Genomic DNA, 23,335 nt, shown 5'->3' with positions numbered 1-23,335 from the left:
GGAAAGATAGATCTGAAGAGAGTTCAACATGGGAAAGGGTAAGCAGTCTCCAGAGGAGGTTTCTCAATTTTGTTTTCGAGGACGTAAACCATTCTCAAGGGGAAGGGAATGTTACGTCAGCCATAATCCCAGTATTGTCTCGTGTGGTTACGGTGAAGCAGGAAACCAAAGGGCTCGACAGTGCTTGCATCCATATGGAGTGCAATATTAAGGCCTAAAGGGCAGTAAGGTTCTAAGGTCCATTATGGACATGTGGCACTCAATTGGGCTCCAAGTGGCAAGCACTGGGTTCAGGGGAGATCTTCCACCGATGACCCTAACATTAGACTTCTTGACCCTATACATAAAGCGCAATCAATACAAATGTTGGTCACTTAGATATTAATGTCAATGGACCCTTCCGAGGTCATGTTATCTCAACGTGAGCATAACATCTATCGTGCTGTCAACTCATGTAAGATGAAGAAGCTATCTCATTACATGCGAAGATCTCTCCTTGAACAATCATTATCTTTGGTAACTCTTTTTTTGAGGGTTTTCCCACCTGCAAATAGGTTATAGCTGGCATGGGTAGCTCCATCATGGCTGCATCACCACATGGAGGTCATAAGTTGCATCATCATGTGGCTCCATCTAGTTGATCATTGTCTCGTGCCTGAATGCTCTTGGCTCTATACGTTAAATCACCTAGAATATTGTCAAGGCTATACCAACAAGTGGGGGACGAAATGAGAGTAGCGGATAAGGGTAGAAAATAGGGCTAGACGTTAGCGTAGTATCCACTTTGACCACATGACAATTTCCAAGGGGGAATTAGGTCAAGTAATGCGAAGGAGGGTACCTTTGAATACAAACTCCCTAGAGTGGGTTATATGCTTAGTAAGTGTACCATTGGGTTAGGTGGTATCTAAAGCATATATTGCTTACACACGAGGTTCTTCTAAAACTTAGAGAAGAGAGAGCAAGGCACGTAGCACATATGAGCTTTGTAGAAGTTGATTTTTATTGAAAGCTCATTGGGTGCTAGTCAAATTGTGTATGTTGGAGCTGTAGGAGTGTAACATCACCATAAAGAGGGCTTAAGTTTGATTAGCCACCCAACCACAATTCGTCGAGTGCCCCCTTGCATTCATCCGTGAACTCCCTCTTGAGTTCCGTGTCCTTCCTTCCTTTTGTAGAGCCTCTCTCTAGGGTGATTATAATGGTGAGTCTCAAGGCCAAAGGCCTAGGTGCTCCCAATTGTTAGTGCCTAGGAGCAAGGTACCCAAAGAAGGGGTAAAAGAGGGCATCTAAGGAAGGCCTTGACATGTGGCAATCTAAACTCATCGTCGCCCATGATGCTTGAATAGAGTGTGATTATGATTAATCGGATTGTTCGTTTCATTTGGTATTAGAGCTTGTGGGCGAGGACCTTGAGAAAGGGATTGTTGCATGGAGCACTTTGGCTCTTGGCAGTTGCAGGTTATTATCACACTCTTGGAAAGTAAACGCAGTAGCTACTAGGAGCTAGTGGAATCATTTCTAAAGTTCAAGTCCACGCACAAGTGAGTGTAGGGACCTCATATTAAGGCTGGCACTATCAACAACTGCAAAAGCTGGGCCAAAGCTTGGACGAGCTTCCCTATGCGACATCTGTCCAGAAAGCCTATTTACGTTGATGCAATGAGTAGTCAAGGAATTCTTGATTTTTTGGTTTTGGTCATTTGACCAGGGACTACACACATGACTCGTCAATATAGTCTATGGAGAACTCAATGATCAAGGTGTACAATGATGAAGGTGTAGAGCAATGGGTTCTTTCCCATGAACCAAGAATGTAACTGATCAAGTAACACTGAAGTTTGTAAGCGCATAAGTGTCGCAGTTACAATAGCACTTCGCAATGGACGCATGAAGTCGGCAATAGAGTGTTGTCGACCACTTAGAGGTGCGGTCCTGGCAAATTTCCTGGTTGTAGCTCTACGTCTGACCAGGGCTACTGTGACCCCCGTCAGTCGGGCTCCGACTCGAAACAAGGAGGGGATGTCCCCAAGTGTGATCTGTGTGTCGACCCTCTGTCTGAGTTGTCGGGTCACAGGCTCCGAGTCACGGTCATGTCGAGGCCTCGTCTCGTGGGGGTCCATGTGATCTAGCTGAAAGAACTCCGTGATAGAGCTCTGAGAGGGATCAGCCGAGAAAGAAGCCTGCTCCTGTCTCCGTGCTCGGAGTATCCTCTCGCGGTGCCTAAGTGCCTCATGAATGAAACCTGTCAAACACCGCTGATCCAGGTAGGAGAGGAAACCGGTCAAAATCCCATAGCTATCCCTGAAGAGGCAATGGAAACGCCCTCGGATCTCATAGTAAACAGGATACCTGAAGATGAAATGCTCCTCTGTCTCAACCTCCTGCATGTCACACAGTGTGTATATGCGCCTCCCTGGATAGTCACTCTGCTCAGCCGCTCTCGATGTGAAATCTGTGTGAAGAGACCCAGAACTACCCAAGAGAGACCCTCAGCAAGTGCAGTAGGTGAATCTGCGTGTATTCTGGTGGGTCAATGAAACCCTCCGCTATGATATGTAAGAAGTGATCTCTATAGAAACTAAGCTTCACTAGGAGTTCACTCGGTCCCAACCAGGTCCGAAATGTGTGTAGCTGTAGTAGATCCTCACGGATAACCTGGTTGATCTCGTGTGATATGAGGGGAGAAAATGGAGCATCCATGCTGTACTGGAAGGGAGGTAGTCTATCCATGTGAAGCCGCAGTCACTTAAACCATCTCTCTGTACGTGCATACCAACACCTCTGGTCCCCTCCTGCTGCAAGTGCCATAGAAGAGGATAGAGCTATCCATGGTAGCCTGCTACGCCCCGAGGTGTAATCCCCATATTCCCTAACTCAGTACAGGTACGTGATGACCTGAATTGCAGCATCTAGCTGTAAAGGGAGTGACCCAAACTCAGCCTGAATGATCTGATGAGGAACAGATGGCTTACCACGAATCATCCGTGATAACATGAGAACCTGTAGTTGCTCCACACGGGCCCACTCTATATCTGACAAGTCTCGCCAACAAGGACTGTCGTACATCCCCGCTGGGCGAACCAAGGAGTCAAAAAGCAATCCCTTTGTGCGTGGATCTTGAAAGTGCGAGCGGAAGCTGTGCCTCTCTAGTCTGGCCAATGAAGCATACCCTCTGGTCAAGCGTGCCTACATCGCAAGTCTCATAGTGAAGCTGGGTCCGGAAAAGATAACCCCAAGATAAGTGTATGATGAAACTATCTCAACAGGTGACCCCTCAAATGTGAACTGCTCTTGACGCATGATGGCTCGAGATGTATTGAAGATCATGACCTTGGTTTTACCCAGGTTGACCTTCAAATCATGAGACTCACAAAAGGACTGTAGAGCCTCTAGGTGTCTCTAGAGCCCCTCTACCGAGAAAGACAAGAGAGCCACGTCATCTGCGTAGAGCAATATCTGGATCAGCGTGCCCACAGAGCAACCTACACCCCCCGGTGTCTGCATCACTGTCTCAGTCAATGTAGAGGCCAAACAAGGTAGGCGACAAAGGACACCCTTGTTTGACCCCAATGGTGCTCATGCTCTCGTCTGTCCTTCCGAAACCTGCACAAACTCTGCCTTAAACTCTCTCGTAAAGTGCCATGACAGCCCTAATGATCTCCTGGTCATAACCCAAGTCCAGTAGGCGCCGTATGAGGCGGGCTCTCAGAACCGTGTCAAATGTCTTGCGGAAATCTACAAAGCAACAATAAACCCTCTGCTTCTGTGCCCTCGTCTCCTCGATGATACATCGAAGTGTGAGAATGTGGTCCATGGTTCCATGATCACGCCAGAATCGAGCTTGTCCTGCTGCTCTAAGTTCTTGACACTCTGCAAATCTGCTAACCTCGGAGTCAAGTACTGATGCATAAATCTTGGACATGACATGTCCAATCATAATGGTCCTGTAGTTCTCCGGGCTCATGGGATCCCCTGCCTTGTGGATGGGTGAGATAGTGTTAATGGTCCAAGTGTGTGGAAACCCCAAACAAACAGCTTCATTAGAAAGCTTTGCTAAGATCCGGACTAGGAGGTTAATCCCATATGCAATGAACTCAGTGCATAACCCCTCATGATCCTTCACTCGGCCATTATGAAGTTTCATTACGGCATCCTTGACCCCTCCTCTAGTGAAGAGGGTGTAGGATGTGGGACGAAGCATGTGTGAGAGATTAGGGACTGGCTGATTTGGGATGTCATAAAGTGTACGTGCATAATCAAACCACATCTTAGTGTCAGTAAGTGACGGAGGGGACCGTCCTTCTAGAAATCTCCGCCAGAAGTCCTTAGAGTTGTTACTAAACAAAATGTTCAGTAGCTCCTCCTCATTCTAACGAACAAAGTCTAGTTTCTTCCTCCGTACTAGTCTACAGTACTCGCGTAGCGTATCTGGTGCGCTCAGAAGACTGTTTTTTGTTTTGAATCTGAGCTAACGGCATAAAGCCTTACACTCATCATCATACCAACTATTACAAGGTACGGTCCCAGGAGGTGGTGGGCGGGTGGAGCAGGTGGTGTAGGGGAAAGCATGAATGGCAGCCTCGTGTAGTGAGCAGGTGGTGTGGGGGAAAGCATGAATGGCAACCTCGTGTAGTGACAAGGGCAACACAATCCTCTAAAAGGGGTATGAAGTCAATATAAGCGAGAAGTATGTACAGACGGCCAGAGTAAGAAGGTGAGTGATCCCGATCAAAGAGTATATCGTGGTAGGTGCAGTAAGAACTAAGTGGGGTGCAAGGTGCAGTGCGAAGGGGGGTGGAGATGCTAAAGGAAAGATATGTATGATCAGCCCCTGGGGGGAGAGGTGCTACAATGAAGTCAATGATCCGAGATGTGAAGGCAGGGAATCCCATGATGTGATCAACAACGCTAGAGCCCCCCCATGTGGAAAGCATGTGAAACCACCTAAAGCATGGGAAGAAGAGGGAGCTGAGCCGAGGAGAAAGCTGAGGGAGAGGGAGTGTGGAGGTAGCTGAGCGAAAGAACATTAATCAAGTTAATGCAACTGAATCGCCTTACGTTAATTGGGATCGTGGAATTAGAAACAAATTAATTAATTGGATTATAACAGAGGAGCGATTAAGTAGGATGCAATATCGCTCCTCCACATCCGCAGGGGCATTCCCATAAGCAGCATTCTATGCATGGAATGCTATAGCGACACAATTAGTGTCCATGAAAACCCATTTCGTCTTGTCAAAACCTCGAAACCATGAAACAAACGAAACGTTTTGAAACAGGACAAAACGTTCTCAACAAAACCTCTATTTTGCCAAATCCAAACACATGTTTTTACCCCGTTTTTTCTAGAATCCATATGCTTTTAAGTTTTGACTCCATAAATATTAAATGGTCTAAAGTTAAAGCTTGAGAAAGGAGATCGAAAGCTTGAAAATGTGCTTGTGTTTTGGATTTCCTTTTTAGGTGTCTTGCCTTATATTTCACTTTGTGCACTCTAAACTTGAATGTAACATATCTTATCTGCCCCTACCGTTCAATTAGAAACCTAGACGAAGCCAAACGAAATGAAACGTGTCGAAACGATAAAATAGACGAAACGATTCTTGTGACTATGAGCACGATGTTCAACAAAAGAGACTCTAGGCATACGAAATGCTCCGTTGAACCCTATGTGCATCATGGGTGTGCCCTCCAAGCTAAGTATTACCATATGGATCAAAGGGAAACTCAGAACCACTCCCAAATCCGGCATCTGAAGTGTGTCCTGACTCGTGTGCTCCATCTATCTCCTCATGAGTCACATCAAGGATCTTAGGAGGATCCACCAATTCCTCCTCATCATCAAAGAGCTCAATAATCATGCTTAGTTTGGTTGTCCTAGTCTTTCACATTTTGCATACCTCCCCATGCTTGAGAGTCCAATTCGGCCAACTTAAAGCACTGATTTGCCCTCTTTCCCTTATCCATGATGGTGCTCTCCCCATGCTCGGGAGTCCATTTCCCACCAACTTATAGCATTGATTTGCCCTCTTTCTCCTGTCCATGATAATGATCTGGTGTGTTGTTTTATACCTGATTTTCTTACTACATCATTGGCTTCCCTCCTAGTTTCGCATCAAGGTGCCTATAAGGCCTTGCGTATGGCATTTGCTGCCGGATATTGTAGGGAACCTGGCAAAAGGGGCTGCTACAGCCTTCCAATCATGCCATTCAAGCATCTTGGGTTTATTTTCAGCCTGAAATGTGGTCCCATGTGTGCTGCCCATAGAATTCATATACTTGTTGGCATACTTGGACTTGAATAACTCCGTGAGTTGGGCAGCTCACTCAAAGGCTTGAGGTTCGAGTGCCCTCATATCAGAGGCTACGGAGAAATGCAAGACCTGAATAAAAATTCCCTTCTCATATATGTCATGCACGAAAAGCGAAAGTCTCCAAAATCACTGCAAATATTATTGGACCGTACCCGTCTGAGATAGTGCATGAAAGTCTGCTAAGCACTGATCTAGTACTAGTGAGGATACAAATGCAGTGGCCATCAAACTTTTAAACTCTACCCACATGATTGGCCTTTGTGGAGAGTCTCTCATGTACCACCATCAACTGTGAGTGTAATCCTATAGGTGTATCCAAGCAAATATAATAGGCTCCTCATCCTGTTTGGGGTAGAAGCAAAAGTAATCTTCAAACTTCATGAGCCATTCCTCCGGCTCATTGAGAGTGTGTGTGTGTGTGTCACCTTTAAACTTGTTCATTACCAGCTTATCCTTGACATCTTTCACTTTATAATTTATGATTTGTGGCCACCTCCAAATGTACGGCACATAACGCTTCAAGTTCACGTAATGATAGAACAGCATTTCCTCACGGATGGCCAAAGGTAAGGCCCGGTAAAGAGCGCAATGCCGGATAGCATATCATCAATCCCAGGCTGCTGTCCATAGCCAACACTCTAATGAAATGTAAAGCCACCCGTCTGATCCACGGGCTATGTATGACTATAAGTACTCATCGACGGTGCAATGGGAGCATGAACCCCACGCTGTGTATTCCCCCAAAATGCATCTTGATGCATACCAAAACGGCTGAGAGGAGGATTCACCTCTCTCCCACTATTGTGGACTGCCATGTGAACCCAAAACCACTCTAGATATGCTAGCTAGTGTGGCGAAAGTACTAACTATGCTCATAGAAGCGCTCATCAAATGCACACTAGTGGGTTGGCCCAAGATAGATGGCTCCATTTGCAAGGGTGTAGAGAGCTACAAGCTGTAGGATGGCCTCATGTCCGACAAGAGAATGTGTCCTCAAAGCCAAGATAATCCCCACATTGGGGAGCAGATGGCTCAAACTAAAACAGTCTGATGGGTTGAAACCACCGATGCATGCAGCATCTTCCATAAAACCCATGTGGTGCTGAGAATACATCCTGGCAATCCAATTGATGTATAGGCTGCTTGCCTTTGTCCAGTAATGCATGTGCAGCAACTTGGTTCAGCTGCTAACTAATCTGCTAAGAGATCTCCTGAGCAATCTGTTGCCCCAAGGGTAGAAATGTACCATTAAGCATGGAGGAGAACACCTCAAGGAACTGTGCCTACAATCCAGAGATGTAGGAGATACAAGCCAGGTAGTAGGAGATATAGTTGGAGTAAACACATCTGTACCACTAGTGGGTGCTCCCAATGTGGAAGGCAGATGCTCATGCTGAGCAGCCTCGTCAGTGTCAGGTAGTGACTCCTTAACACGAGATGCATGCTTGGATGCCATGGTAACTTCACAGAAAAATAGAATCTTAGATGTGGCTCGTCCTACAAGAAAGTCCCAATCTAACACACACAACTTCCCCCACAAGTGAGAATGTGATACGTAGTATGAATTGCAGAATTCCGTGAATCATTGATGAGTCTTTGAATGCAACTTGCACCCGTGGGTCATCCAAGCGCATGCCTATCTCAGCGTCCTCACCACAACCACAGCCCTCCCCCCTCCCTTTCAAGCAGGGGACTAGCGCGGAGCTAGCCATCCACGACGCTCCCTCCCCATGCGGACCAAAGTGGCACCGTAGGCTGAGCCCTTTGCTTCAGCCCACAGTGGCTTGTATGGGTTACATATATCTTGTATCTTGTCTCATACACCCGCCAGGTTTCCTGAAGGCGTTAATACACCCCTCTCTCTCTCTCTCTCTCTCCGCCCCTCCCCCTCCCCGTCGCTCGCAGCCCCCCTCCCCCCGTCGCTCGCAGCCCCCCCTCCCCGTCGCTCGCAGCCTCCCCCTCTCTGTCACTCAGCCCCCTCCCCCTCTCCGTCCCTCCCCCTCCCCGTCGCTCGCAGCCCCCCTCCCCCCATCACTCAGCCCCCCCCCTCGCCGTCGCTCGCAGCCCCCCCCCCTCCCCTCCCCCTCCCCCTCTCCGCCGCTCCCCCTCCCCGTCGGTCGCAGCCCCCTCCCCCTCTCCGCCCGTCGCTCGCAGCCTCCCCCTCCCCGTCGCTCAGCCCCCTCCCCCTCTCCGCCCGTCGCTCGCAGCCCCCCTCCCCCCGTCGCTCAGCGCCCCCCTCCCCGTCGCTCGCAGCCTCCCCCTCTCCGTCGCTCAGCCCCCTCCCCCTCTCCGCCCCTCCCCCTCCCCGTCGCTCGCAGCCCCCCTCCCCCCGTCGCTCAGCCCCCCCCTCGCCGTCACTCGCAGCCCCCCCCCTCTCCGTCGCTCAGCCCCCCCCCCTCCCCGTCGCTCTCAGCCCCCTCCCCCTCTCCGTCGCTCTCAGCCCCCCCCTCCCCGTTGGCAGCCCCCTCCCCCTCTCCATCGCTCAGCCCCCCCCCTTCCCCGCCGGGCAGCCCCCCCCCTCACCGCCACTCAGACCCCCCCCCCCGGCCGCTCAGCCCCCCTTCCCCCTCCTCGCTGCTCAACCCCCCCTCCACGTAGCCCTCCCCCTCCCCGCTGCTCAGCTATCCCCCTCCCCGCCGCTCAGCCCCTCCCCGCCACGCAGCCCTCCCCCTCCCCGCCTCTCAGCCCTCCCTCCACGTAGCCCTCCCCCTCCCCACCGCTCAGCCCTCCCCCTCCCAGCCGCTCAGCCCCTCCCCCTCCCCGCCGCTCAGCCACACTGTGCCCCCCCCCTCCCCGTAGTTCTAGTGTGCCCCCCCCCTCCTGTAGCTCCACTCTACTCCCCCCCCTCCCGCAGCCTCTGCACCACCTCCCCCTCCCGTAGCCTCTGCCCCACCCCCTCCCGCAGCCTTCCCGTGGTCTGAGGGCCCTTGTCTGCTGCAAGCCTTGGCTTGCCACTGGCCTTGCGCAGGCCTGCGCACCCCTACAGCAATGCTGAACAAGATCTGCCTCCCCTCGAAATCGTGCACTTGAACAAGTCCTACAATGGCCCACAAACCCAAACAGTCTCCGAAGCCAATTGTGGGAGAGATCACGAAGCACATCTCCAGGAGTGGATTAGCAATTGACAGCCAACCAGCCCTGAAAACATCAGGTGCAATGGACACCAATGCAGTTCTTTCTCCCGCAGCCATCATCTCTACTCCAATCACTGCCCCCCCCACCACTGTACCACTCAGCCTGCCCCCCACAAGAGAGGGTCACAGTTCCTCACCCCCCACACAGCTCCCTTCCGTCTCCACCACTCTTATGTCCCCCCTTCCCCTCACCCAGCAGCCTTTCTCCACTCCTCTGCCATATACAACCAGCCTATCGCCCACGGCCCCATAGCCATACGCCATGTCCCAGTTCGCACCCTCCCGGGTCCCACCTGAGACGATAGATTACATCTTCACGGAGCTACATCGGCTATGGGATCATACCGTAGCACAAGACCAGCTTATTCAGAGCATGCGCCAGGAGATCACTCACCTCCGTCAGGAGGTTGTCTCTCTCACTGCTACAGTCACAGCGGCCCCGCGCACTACACCAGAGGTAGAGGAGCGGATCACTACTATCCAGACTGCTATTGCGGAGGCTACCAGATGGGTGGACGTTGCGAGACGGGCACCCAAAGCAGCAGTCTCAGCCACCATCGCCGAGCAGGAACAAAGGGCCAGTAAGGCTCTCAACATCCGAGTACGAGGTATCCCCCGCGCAGATTCACTCACCCCCTTAGCGGACGCGACTGCTTTTGTGCCCTCTACCCTCGGCCTCGTCGAGCATGGGATCGAGCATGCATGGTGCACAGGACGGGACCCCACGCGCCCACAGCCACTCATCATCCGATTCAAGGATACTCAGACTCGACTTGCAGCACTCAGGCAGCGTGCTACACTACGGGACCACCCTACTATCTTCATGGATGAGGATCTCACACCTATGCAGGTGGAAGAGCGGCGCACCCTGCTTCAGCAGCGAGATGTAGCCCGTCAGGAGGGGAAGTGGGCTGTCGTCTGAGATGGCCGCCTGTTAGTTGGCCCCCACCGCCAAGCCCCACCAAGTACTCCAGACACGGTACCAGACTCCCCCCCCAAATAGGGAGACATGGTCTATGAGACTCAGACTCAGCACACAGTACCCTTGGCATGCACCGTATGGAACTGTAATGGTACCCTATGGTCTCACCCTGGGAACTTCTCAGAGTCATACACTAGACGCGACATCGTTTTCTATACAGAGACACATGAGAGCCCCGAGCGCCCTCTCCCCTCGGTCAGTGGCTATACCTGGGAGTCAGTATTCCGTGAGGAGACCAGATATACTGGGGGGACCGAGGGTCAGGCAGAGTTGCAGTACTCCTTCGCTCAGCGCTCACGAGCTTAACATCCGTGGTTAGACGAGATGTCCATGCCCGTTACCTATGGCTCTGATTCTGACGCCGCTCCACACACGACCTCTTTATTGCAGTATGCTACTTTCCTCCTGAGAAGTCACATTTCGCACGGATGCTTCGCGAGGATACGGGGGTATCCCCCTATCTAGATCTCTACTCAGACATTGTGGAGTTCTCCAGACGCGGAGAGATCCTCCTAGTTGGGGATTTCAACACAAGCACAGGTGCACGTCAGACATCACTCCTGGACTTCCACTCAGATCCGGTCCTATTACCTGAGATGGACACAAAGGACTCGGGCTTCCACCGCTCCTCGGCTGACAGTCATGCTCCCGTTACTGGGTATGGGCAGGCTCTTTTGGACCTTGGACGTATACATGATCTGGCCATCTACAATGGACTAGATCGGTGGCCTGCCTCCTCTGGTTTCACATGTTTTCCACATGGCGGAGGAGCCAGTGTCGTCGACTATATTCTGGGATCTCCTGCTTTAGCCCCACAGATCACTGACTTCCGCACTGCACCCTTACCCCCAGGAGCCGATCACACTTACCTTTTCTTTCATATACTTGCATCCCGAGTCCCTCCCAGCCACACCCCACACTACACTACCTATCATGATATACACTTCGATCATAACCTCTCACCTGATTACTCAGCCCACCTAGCCTCCCTCCTCAGACACATAGACACCATACCCTCTCTAGATCACCGAGCCACCCTTATCACCCACTCCCTTCACAATGCAGCCCGCCACATCTTTCCTTCCACTACTCGGTCCACCCGCCCTCCACCCGTTGGCTCCACCCCTTGCAACAGATGGTATGATGACGAGTGCAAAGCATTACGCCGCACACTCCGACTCACGACCCAGCGAAACGCTAGGGCCAACGGCCTGTCCGGATGCCCTGAGCCCCTGTACCTCTGCGCGAGCACTGACCTCGCCATCTAACACTGATACATAGATCTTGGACATAACATGTCCAACCATGATGGTCCTGTAATTCCCTGGATCCATGGGATCTCCTGCTTTGTGGATGGGTGTGATAGTGTTCAGGGTCCAAGCTCTGGGCAACCCGTGGCAGACAGCTTCATTGAACAGCGTTGCCAGGATGGGGGCTAGAGTTTTGATGCCATAGGCAACAAACTCCGTGCATAGGCCCTCATGATCCTTAGCTCGACCGTTATGAAGCTTATGCGCTGCGTGGGTGACTCCCTGGGTTGTGAAGAGGATACAAGAATTGGGGCGGGGGGTGGCTGAGATTTCGGGAGGAGGCTGATCAGGGATATCATAGAGTGTGCGTGCGTAGGTGTGCCAGAGGGAAGTGTTCGTGAGGGGGGAGGGGGATCGGCGTTCTAGGAATTTCCTCCAGAAATCCTTGGAGTTGCTACTAAACAGAATGTTCAGTAGCGTATCCTCATTTTGGCGCAGGAAGGCTAGCTTCTTGCGACGGACTAGTCGACGATAATCCCTTTCAGGACGGATCACTCGACTTACGATCACATTTTTACACTTAGAGGGATCATTGAGGAGGCCAGACACAGGAGACAAAGAGTATATTGTTGCTTTGTGGATTTCCGCAAGGCATTCGACACCGTTCCCCGCACCCGACTCATCAGACGTCTGCAGGAGTTAGGCTACGACTCGGCGATTATCTGGGCAATAGTAGCTCTCTATGAGCGGGTGACGGGGCAGGTCAGGATTGGCACCAGCTGGACCCCAGAGATCACGAGCACTATCGGAGTCAAACAAGGATGTCCCTTGTCACCGACTCTATTTAGCCTCTACATCGACGAGCTCGAGACCACCATCAAGACACTCGGAGGTGCAGGCTACTCTCTTGCGGAGACTGCCATCCAGATTCTCCTATACGCAGACGATGTAGTACTACTATCCTCTTCTGCTACTGGTCTTCAGCGACACTTGGATGGACTTCAGGTCTACTGTGATACACATGACTTGAAGGTCAACCTTGGGAAAACCAAGGTGATGATCTTCAACACTTCCAGACCCGCTATGCACCGATAGCAGTTCCTCTTCGCCGGCGACCCTGTTGAGATAGTTGACTCCTACACATACTTGGGCGTTGTCTTCTCAGGCCTGATCTTCACGATGCGCCCGGCCATGCAAGCCAGAATCAGCGGGGGATACGCCACTCTTGCCAGGCTGGAGCGACAGTGCTACCACTCCCACTTCCAGGACCCGCGGACCAAGTCTCTCTTTTTTTATTCTTTGGTCCGCCCAGCAGGCATGTACGGTAGCCCTTGGTGGGGAGTCGACCTTTCAGACACAGAGTGGGCTCGAGTTGAGCGCCTACAGATACTGATGTTTGCTCGGATGATCCGTACATAGTTGCACAAAACGTGCGTTTCGTGCGCAGAAAAGGAAACGCCGAAACGGTTCGTATTTTCTGTTTTTCCAAAAACCCTAAAAACAAGATTTCTTTCAGATTTTCGCCGCCTTCGTCTTTCGTCGCCTCCCGCATCCTTTATGCATCCTTCCTCCACTTCTTCAAGCTCTCTCCATCCCATCCTTTGCTCTTGGACCTACCCTCACCTCCATCCTTCTCTGAGCTCTCTCCATCCTCTTCATCCTTTGCTCCATCTTCTCCATCCTGCAAGCTGCAGCCTGCAGCTTGGCAGCCTGCTCTCCTGACTCCATCCCTCCATCCTTCTTCTCTCCATCCTCTCTTTAATCTTACCTTCTACCTCTCCATCCTCCTCCTCTCCATTCTCCTTCACTTCTACCTCTCCATCCTCTTTTACCTCTATCTCTCCATCCTCCTTCTACAGTCTACCTCCCATCCTTTCTCACGAGTCACTTGTGACCTCTCCATCCTCCTTCTCACCTCTCCATCCTCCTCAATGCCGAGAGATGCTTATTGGGTCCATGTCTCCCTCCTGGATAGTTATAAAGGAGGCGGTGGCTCCAAGAAGTGGAGATGCAACTATTGCGGCGCAAGACGGGGTCTGTCACACGGGTGAAAGACCATCTAGCAGGTGTTCCCTGCAAGGATGTAGGACCTTGTGAGTTCGTGCCTACTGCAGTGAAAGGTGGCCTAACATAATGGAAGCGTGCGCGTATGGCAGCCTTGGCTGCAAAAAGTTGGAGGACAAGGGCTGCAAGATGAAGAAGAGGCTGCTGACACTGAGCCATTGGATGATGCCAGCACATTGGGTTCTGCAAAGAGAAGTAGAGGGGCATCAACTACATCGAGCGCGGGTCCTAGTGCCACAAGAACACCCTTGCCACATGGATCAATTAGTGTGGATGCTAGTGCGGGGAAAAGAGGATCACTACAAAGGTCTAGCATTCAAGCACGCTTGCAAAAGCAAGCAGTGAAGGAGGCCACTAGTGAGCTCACAAAGCTCTTCATACAATGTGCAATACCCTTTCATGTGGCGAAGACTACACGATGGAGGAAGGCCATGAGAGCTGTAAGCCGCATTGGGTATGAATGGGAAGGGCCTACATATGAGGCCTTGCGGACAAGAGAGCTAAGAAGAGAGAGGGAATGTGTGGAAGACCAAATGAAGCCCTTGAAAGAGACTTGGAAAAAATATGGATGCACACTCTTATGCGATGGATGGTCAGATGCACGCAAGAGGAATGTGTACAATATTTTAGTGTCTTCTTGCAAGGGAACCATGTTCTTGAGAGCCATAGACGCTTCCACTGCAGGTACAGTGATAACAGGGCTGTATATTTGGGAGCATTTACGGGCAGCCATTATGGAGATAGGTGTTGAGTATGTGGTGCAGGTGGTGACAGATAATGGCAGCAATTGTGTGTCAATGGGTGCCATGTTAGAAGATGAGTTCCCTAAGATTGTGTGGACACCCTGTGCCTCACATTGCCTTGATCTTTTGATCGAGGACCCAGGGAAGATACCTTGGATTGATGCCATCTTCTCCACAGCCCGCAGTATCGTGAAGTTTGTCACGAAGAGACCCAAAGTCCTCAGCATCTATCGAGCTTACAATGACCTTGAGCTATTGAAACCTCCAACCACAAGGTTTGCTTACATGTTCATAGTGGTGGAGAGGCTTGTGCGAGTGCGCCAGGGCTTGTTGCGCACGGTTGTGTCTCGGGAGTGGGGAGATTGGGATGATAGAGGCCAAGCAAAGTCTATCAAATTTTTTCGCATGATCATGGATGAGTCTTGGTGGAATCAGGCGGAGGCATTAATCAAATCGATTAATCCTATCTACACGGTGCTTCGCATCACAGACATGGAGGGAAGCACATTAGGGCTCTTGTACGAGTTTATGGACAAGATTGGAGAGGCCCTCAACAGAAACACTTCCCTATCGCCTGATAAGTAAGACTTTTTACTTTTGTAATATGTATAATTATTGCAGTTACTAAATGGCAATTTGTTATCATGAAGCCTGGAATTTTCAGATATATATTATGTATGTACTATTATCTATAGTCTATGAATTTTGCATGCATAATGCATTCTAATTTCTTGTGGCATGATTTAGGGTTGAGTCCATCCGTGCTATATGGAATAAGCGGTGGAATTGGTTCCACCGCCCAATCCATGCGGTGGCACATGTATTGCATCCGCTCTGGCGCAGTCGAGCAATATGAGAATGACGAGTTGGAGGAGGGGATGCAACAGTATCTACAAAATTGGACGGGTGGTGACTTGGAGATGCAACGAAGACTGGAGGATGAACTTCTATTGTTCCGCAATCACAGCCTCTCCTTTGGTCGACCTACAGCTAGGCTCCGAGAGACACAGTTGCAACCTGTCTCCTGGTGGGAGAAATATGGCAACTGTACTCCTACTTTGGTAAGAGTCTAAGAGACAAGTTCCAACGCCACTAGTTGGAGCTTAGTCGTTAAGTAATTTGAAGTTTTATCTACTACAAATATGTTTAAAGTTATCAAGTTCATGATACTTATCTCGGCTTAATTGGCTTATGGCAGAAACGCCTTGCTATACGTGTTCTCTCACAGGACTGCAGTTCCGGTCCTTGTGAGAGGAACTGGAGCACTTGGGCCCTCTTTCACACAAAGAAGAGGAACAGATTGAGCACGGCTCAATTGGAGCGGTTGGTGTTTTGTCATTGCAACCTCCGTCTCCTTGAGTTCACCGCCGGCTGCCCCGAACCTCGCCAAGTGAATGTAGACAAGGTGGGCGTGGAGAAGATGGAGGGCGACTAGAAGAAGCGGCATTGATACAGCATGGTATGCATGGGTATCCACATGGTTTGGCAGTCACAACATTCAGATGGAAAGACTTTCACCCTTTCAATAAGCATGGATGCACCACCCGAGATGATCCCTCGAGATGAGATCAACTGTATCATACGATTGGACCTCCTCCAGCTTCATACGTTTAGGACTTGGGGGGAGAGGAGTTTCCCTCCAAGATCCAGTTCTACTATGGCCACTTCCAAAGGGTCTCGAAGTATGGTCTTGTCATCAGACCTCAGTATCTCGAGGATAGAAGAGTCTCACATGCACAGAGGATCGCCATTGGACAGTTGTGAGTCTCATAACACCAACTGAGGATTGAGGCAGAAAGAGCTGCAGGCATACCCAGAGAGCAGAGGATCTGCAGACTATGCCCGATGGGGGAGGTCGAGACAGAGGAGCACTTTCTATGTGTCTACCTTGTCTACTATGAGATCCGAAGGTGATATCACCGCCTGTTTCAAGAGAAGCATGGCTTTGGTCCGCTTACGCAGCTGATCCATTTTCCCGACCAGGTTTGTGTTGGGCTCCAAATGCGACGGACCAAAGAGCAGCGGGAGGCGATGCCACAGGTCACCAAAGAGCAGCAGTGAGAGTCACCACCACAATGCTGCCAAACGAGAGGCAGACACTCCACATGCGACACGAAGAGTGACCAAAGCACGCATGATCGAGGTCCGGTATATTTCAGCCCTCCTAAGAGGAGACCACCAGAGATGAGGCATCACCCTTGACGTAGCCCATCAGATATAGAGATGGAGGAGACCACCACCTTGAGAGACAGCTCGACAGACACAGATATAAGAGCTTCTGACATCCCATCAGAGAGCTACTAGGGTACTTGGATATATGGAGCCTGGGCATGTACTAGGAGTGTTAGCTCTGAGCACTTGATACTATTTTGCTATTTCGCTACTCTGCTATTTTACTCACTAGTTTAGCACTTTAGCTTTCAGCAAGGGCCTTAAAAAGCCCTTTGCTTCAGCCCATAGCGGCTTGTATGAGTTACTTTTTGTTTTGTACTTCGTCTCATAGGCCCGCGAGGCCTCCTGCAGAGGTTAATACATCTTTCTTTTTTCTCTCTCCACCCTAGGGCAGGCAAGATTTTGGAGATAACACTCCATCCTAGACCACACACCCTAAGGGCTATCATTGAGGAGGCGAGGTCGAGATGCCAGAAAGTCTGCACTTGCTTTGTAGACTTTCGGAAGGCCTTCGATACTGTCCCACGATCCCGCCTGATCAAGAGATGAGAGGAGTTCCAGAGATTATGATTCAAGGGGAGATGAGCCTATCCAAGTCCGTCACAAGGAGAATTGGTGCCCCAAGGCCTATTGGATTGGGTTGAGATCACGATCGGGGTGAAGCAGGGTCTTTCGGGCTCTACATTGATTAGATCACATCCTTTATAGACCACCTAGGAGGCGAGGAATCACTAGTGGCTAACCTAATGATATAGATACTACTATATGCAGATGACATAGTCCTCATATCATCTTCAGCAGAGGGATTGCAAAGACATCTAGAGGCCCTAGGGGTATTCTGTAGAGAGAGAGACTTGATAGTTAACCTTGGGAAGACCAAGGTTATGATCTTCAACCCCTCCGCGCAGTGCTTCACCGACATAGCTTCAATTACTGAGGTGAGCTAGTGGAGATAGTGCAGTCCGATACATACTTCGGAGCAATCTTCAAAGGGCTAGTTTTCACGATGACCCATGCAGCTAGGGCTCGACTCACACGAGGGCAAGGTGCTTTGGCCCGCCTAGAGAGGTAATGCCTCCAGGCACACTTTCAAGATCCACCGACGAAGGGCTAGCTTTTCGACACCCTAGTGAGGCCGACTACCATGCATGTAGCACCTTTTTGGGGGAGCGATCTCTGAGTGACAAAGTGAAGGAGATTTGGCGGCTAGGAGTGACTATGGGATCTAGGATGATTCGGAGTAAGCCCTTAGTCCTCATTAGATAGTACAGGCAGAGTTCGACATGACACCTTCCCAAGTTGATGCCATTTTTCAGACAGTGGCATTGCTCCATAAAGTTTGGGCCTTTGGAGACTACCGAGGCTGGCACTAGAGTCATCCAGATGGCTGGCAGAGAGCGGGGTTGATACAATATGGTATGCACACATATCCACATCGTTTGCCAGCCATAGCATTCAAATGGACCAGCTTCCCCCCTTTCAGTACAACATGGATGCACTGCCCAAGTCAATCCCACGAGATGAGATTAACTGTATCATCCGGTCAGATCTCCTCCGAATCCATACATCTGGAGCTTAAAGGGTGGGAGGGGGGGGGGGGGATTAGGAGTTCCCCACTAAGACCCAGTTCTATCACGACCACTTCTTGAGAGTATCAGAGGATGGATTCATCATCAGAGCCCAGTATCTTGAGGACAGAGGAGTCTCACATGCACCAAGGATTGACATTGGACAGATGCAGGTCTCACTCCATCAGTTAAGGATTGAGGCAGGGGGAGCTGCAAGTATACCAAGAGGATCTACAAATTATGCATGATGGGGGAGGTCAAGACGCAGGAGCATTCTCTAGCTGTCTGCCCAGCCTACTATGAGATCCGGGAACGATACCACTAATATACCTAGATGAGTCCAGGGACGATACCACTGCCTCTTTCAGGAGGGGCATGGCTTTGGTCCACTCTCACGATTGATCCCTTCCATGACCAGGTCTGCATTGGGCTCTTATGATTGAGATGCGACAACACAAATAGACACTATTGTGACAGATCAGAGAGCAGCAGGAGGTGACCGCGCCACAGGATATTGAGGTATCGAGCGCAGAGACAGGTCACAGATTTCTATGCATTCGAGTCAGCTCCAGGACAAAGTAGGGTGGAGGAAGAGCAAATGCAGGAAATCAAACATGGAATCGGAGAATGAGGAAATTCCTTTTTCAGACTTACTGCAGCCAGTGGTGTGGATGTCAAGTATGGGAAGCAAAAAAATTGTGGAAAAGAATAGAGAGATTTCAGAAAAGGTTTCTAATAGAGAGCTAGGGTTAAGAGTGCAAACTCCCTATCCCATGATCTTGCCAGAAACCAGAATGCTACCTCTTGAGGGTGAAGCAATATGTCTCTTGATCTCTAATATGGTCAAACTGAAAAAATGGACAGCAATAAATCCATACAAAGTGATGGGAGCCACAAGAGAAAAGGGATGACATGACTGCTTGGAAAGGTGGGATATCTCAAGCCAAGATTTAAATGAAAAGAAGGCGGCATTTGGATCAATGTAGCTCCAACCTGTTTTGCTGGGAGGAAGAAAAAGGTCATCAGATCCTGTGGTACCACCATCTGCATATCCTGCCAATCTGATTGCTGAGCATCCCTGACACTGCCATATAAAGGTGCCATATAAAGGTGTCATCCATCTACCGGTCTGTACCTCCAGGTCATAGGAACTGACTCTAAATCTGCACAGTGCAAATAGCCTGTCTCTTGTGCATGAAGATATTGCCCTTGGTACTGTTGCTCATTGAATGTTAATATTAAGTTGATCTCTTTCTTGTAAAACTCCATTTTCCCCTTACATCCTCTCCACAAAGTGTCCACCAATGTCTGCTGCACAAAGTGATCCAAATGGCAACCAATAGGAAGACACTCCTAGCATCTAGGAGCGAGCACTGACCACCGAGGGGATCTTATTAACGCTTTACAATTTTTGACTGGAGACTCAGGCTTCTCCAGTACCATATATGTCCATATTTTTTGTTACTGGTTTTCTCAGTTTCAGTTCTACATGTTTCGTTTTGTTGTATCCATAACTTTAGACTGAGTTGGGTAAGCTTACTTACCCTATTGCAAACTGCTGTTGTTTTTCTTGTCCAAGGGAGTTATGTCTATTTAGTACTTAATTTTTTCCCAGTCCCATAGACCCTAATGGATCTTCTGGGCGTTTCATTTCATTTATCCAACCCTCTTCTCTTCTTCCTCACCACTATTCTATCCTTCCTCTACCTCTGCCTATTCTTAACCTTTTGTACAGTCCACTTAAGATCAAACACAATCTATGGGACCAAAACAAACATAGATGGTGCTTAGCAAAACCAAGAATAAAAGCAGTATTGATAACAAGGCTCATTGTTTGAAGGCTGAGAGAAATATCTGACTTTGGCCAGAAAGGTTGGTGATGTGCAAAGTTTCCTACAAATCCACTCAAATAACAACTGCAGAAACTTACACACATTGTACACTTGCCTTCCTTTCAACGACTTACTCACCAAGACTTGATCTAGAACTTTGTTTCAAGACAATGATTCATATCTAAATCTGTTTGGATTTCAGGACAAGAATGCCAGCTGTCTATCCTACATCATGCTGTACGTTAGACCAATGGATCTTTTATGGGAAGAAGGATGAAAGAAAAGTGTGTGATGAAAATTATTTTGGACATGCAAAAAATTACAAGGGAATCAAGATACTAGATACTAGGCTCCTTCAACCATAAATAACAAGTTGAAGGGTGGGTGAATACATGGATGAGCTGGTAGGCAATAAGTGTCACTCAGTGCCCACCGTGCTGGGACAGTGATTTCCCATACACACAACAAAATTCCTAGTCAAGGACAATGCAGGGGTTTCAAATCCAGTTTATTGTAGGCCATGCAGTAGCCTTTGAGAGCCTGAATATTGGGGGATGCTGAGCTCAGTTTACAATGTGTATAAGAAATCAAAACTTATAAAAAAGCCCTGACCCAACAAAATATATACCTAGATGAATCCAGGAACATTCCTAAACTCATCCTCTAAAAACATGACATAGTGCAGTTTCAATCTCACGATAGTCACTCATAAGTATTAAAACCATAAACTCCATCATGCATAGCAGGGACTAGCTACTATGACATCCCCACCGACGTCATCAGCGCCCAACAGTGGGTGTAGACCATAGTATTAAAATATGCTCTCACACATACAAATCCACACACCCACACATACTTGAGCATCCATTTATACAGAGTCTTCGTACTGAGTTTCTGTCGGCACTCCGGAGGTGAAGGGCACCGAGCTACTATGATTCTAGACGTTGAAAAAACTTCACCAAACCTTTTCTACTGTAGTTTGTTTCTTTATGTGACCAATCTCTACATCAAATGACTACAGCGTACAAGGAGTCAAGCAAGGGAGGGGAAAGAGGGCCTTAACGCAAAAACACATCTTACCTCCAAGTGTAATTGTTATCTCCCCTTCCTTGATAGCTTGATCTAGAGCTAAGCCAAGAAGAGTGGCATGCTTTCCTCCATAACTTTCCGCAACGATGTAAAATGGACTCTCTTGTAGTTTGCGATGATTTTGAAAAAATGCTTTAAGAAAGGTCACCAAGTCTTTGGCAACATCCTCATCCTTTGTCAACAGCAAAGATGCATTGTCAACGTAGCTGAAACCTTAACATGTCAACATCACAATTATGTTATCAAGATATTGCACCATGAGCTTACATAATTAGCATGTTAAGGACATATGAATAGAGTAGTTACCTGCACCAACAGGACTGTCCTGCTCTCCAAAGAAGAGGGATCAAGCGAGAAAGATGTCAGAACCTTTAGATGTCTTTTGACGACCAGTTTATAGCAAGACTAAGGACCCTAAACACATGTATTATTACAATCACATAAGAAGAATACAGAAAACATTCATATAGAAAGCTAGCATTCGTTACAACTTCGAAAGTTAAGCACTCATAGTAGATGTAAACATGGCATCCCATTAAGGCACCCAACAAAAGAAATCAGATTTCCAAAGCAAGACTGTAAGCAAGGTTCCAACCTTGTATCAGCCTAGTATCTTGCAGACATTGTGAGACCTTGTGTTCTAGCCTAGTATTCTAGTATCTTCTTAATGTTCCAAGACCATTTGTTCACAAGCTCATGTCCCCTGGTATATTTTTATAAAGGAAGGTTTCCTAATCCTAACAGATTGCTCATGAGAGCATCCATTCCAAATCGCCTGTGTCGCCTGCTATCTTGCTAGATCGATTAATGATGCGACACTCCCAATGGGCAGAGTGCAAAATCATTAAGCACTGTTCTCCAAAAACCTTTAATGTGGCCATCTACCTTGTAAAGAGAAAGTCAGGAGTATCATCCAGGGTCCACAAAAGGCAAAGGCTAAACCCGCATGAGGATCAATTGGATATTCTCAATGCGTAATTTGTGAAAGAAAGGAGATTACCACAAAAAGTAAATCAGCGTTTTCTAGCCAGGTATATTGACGAGGAACCAATTCTGTGGTCAAGGGACCTATCTCCTCAAAGTTTCCAATGCCTGTACCAGATGCACCCTGTATGCATTCGAGAATACCTTGAGAAAAACACGTGTTTGCGACTACGCAAGATCCAAAATGTTTGTGGCAGTGTTAACTATATTTAATGGACACATTTCCAAAGCAAAAGGTCACTTAACTGGTCCACCTTGCAACCACAGAACCAATGGCCATGCCGGCTTGCTTCGAATAGGGCTCCTATAGAGCCACCAGAACATATGAGCGCCTGCTCTTCACCGTGTCCGCCGCGGGGAATTTATCCAGAAGAGCAAGTGCGTTGGATTTAATTGTAAACAAAGGTGAAGGAACGAATCAGGAAATGAATCAGACACTCGTGTTCGTGTATTACGCGTGAAAGTGGATAAGTAGTCTTTTTCTCTTTCCACGACCAAAGCAAATTTGCACGTTTATCATTTCTGATCGAAGTGAGCAAAGGAGCTCACCTGGTCGAACATCAATGTATCCCCATTCTTCAGAAGTATCCGCAGTGCTCAATTTAATGTTAGCACCATAAATGTCCGCACTGTAGCACAGAACCAGAGCCGACCAAGCGAAGATGAGAACCGTTCTTCTTAGATTCCTATCCATGTACGGACCTTCGACGCGAAATTTGAAGAGGCTTTGAACCTGCGAGACAAAAAAAGCCACCCTGTGTGAAGTTTGGGGACTCATCGATCTTGAACTAATCAGAACTGATCCAAGAAAAACGAATCTTAAAGTGAAAGAGAAGCTGCGAAGGTGTTTTCGACTGCAGAGAGTGACCGACAATCAAATTGTGCAACAACCCAAAAATGTATATCAGCTGTATTTCAAATGCGTACGCTACTCTCAACACGTTCGACTTCAGAGAGTGTCCAGCAAGCAAATTGTGCAACAACCCAAAATGGAGTGTCAAAATCAAATCAATCTCTCTCTGAACAAGATTTTCATGTCTATTAGATTATCCACCCTATTAGATTATCGACCCTCTGTTGTGCTCTCTGTATCTGTTGTGTTCAAAGGGAGTGAGCACAACAGAATGGTAAAAGCTGCAATAACTGCAGAACTCTTCCTGTCATTCAATGCATCCTTCCAAATCCCACATCCCAATCCAA

General features: G+C 48.8%; 1 protein-coding gene across 1 annotated transcript in view; it reads right to left on the bottom strand.

The window, feature by feature from the left end:
- The window catches only part of SCPL51 (serine carboxypeptidase-like 51), a 78,233-nt gene extending 55,104 nt beyond the window's left edge, over positions 1 to 23,129 (bottom strand). The window contains exons 1-6 of the mRNA XM_087390414.1: positions 23,063 to 23,129; positions 22,685 to 22,868; positions 22,382 to 22,467; positions 22,152 to 22,259; positions 21,458 to 21,476; positions 21,143 to 21,364 (exon numbers count right to left, since the gene is read on the bottom strand). Coding sequence (XP_087246540.1) covers positions 21,143 to 21,364; positions 21,458 to 21,476; positions 22,152 to 22,259; positions 22,382 to 22,467; positions 22,685 to 22,829 — 580 coding nt within the window. The 5' untranslated portion in view covers positions 22,830 to 22,868; positions 23,063 to 23,129. The remainder of the gene's footprint in view (positions 1 to 21,142; positions 21,365 to 21,457; positions 21,477 to 22,151; positions 22,260 to 22,381; positions 22,468 to 22,684; positions 22,869 to 23,062) is intronic.
- Between the last annotated feature and the right edge of the window lie 206 nt (positions 23,130 to 23,335).

This window comes from Dipteris shenzhenensis, chromosome 19 (assembly GCF_047967505.1).
Source record: "Dipteris shenzhenensis isolate YYH24624 ecotype China chromosome 19, Dip_SZ_1.0, whole genome shotgun sequence".
Taxonomy (NCBI): domain Eukaryota; kingdom Viridiplantae; phylum Streptophyta; class Polypodiopsida; order Gleicheniales; family Dipteridaceae; genus Dipteris; species Dipteris shenzhenensis.
The sequence above is the reverse complement of the archived record's forward strand: the minus strand, read 5'-3'. Positions and strand labels throughout refer to the sequence as shown.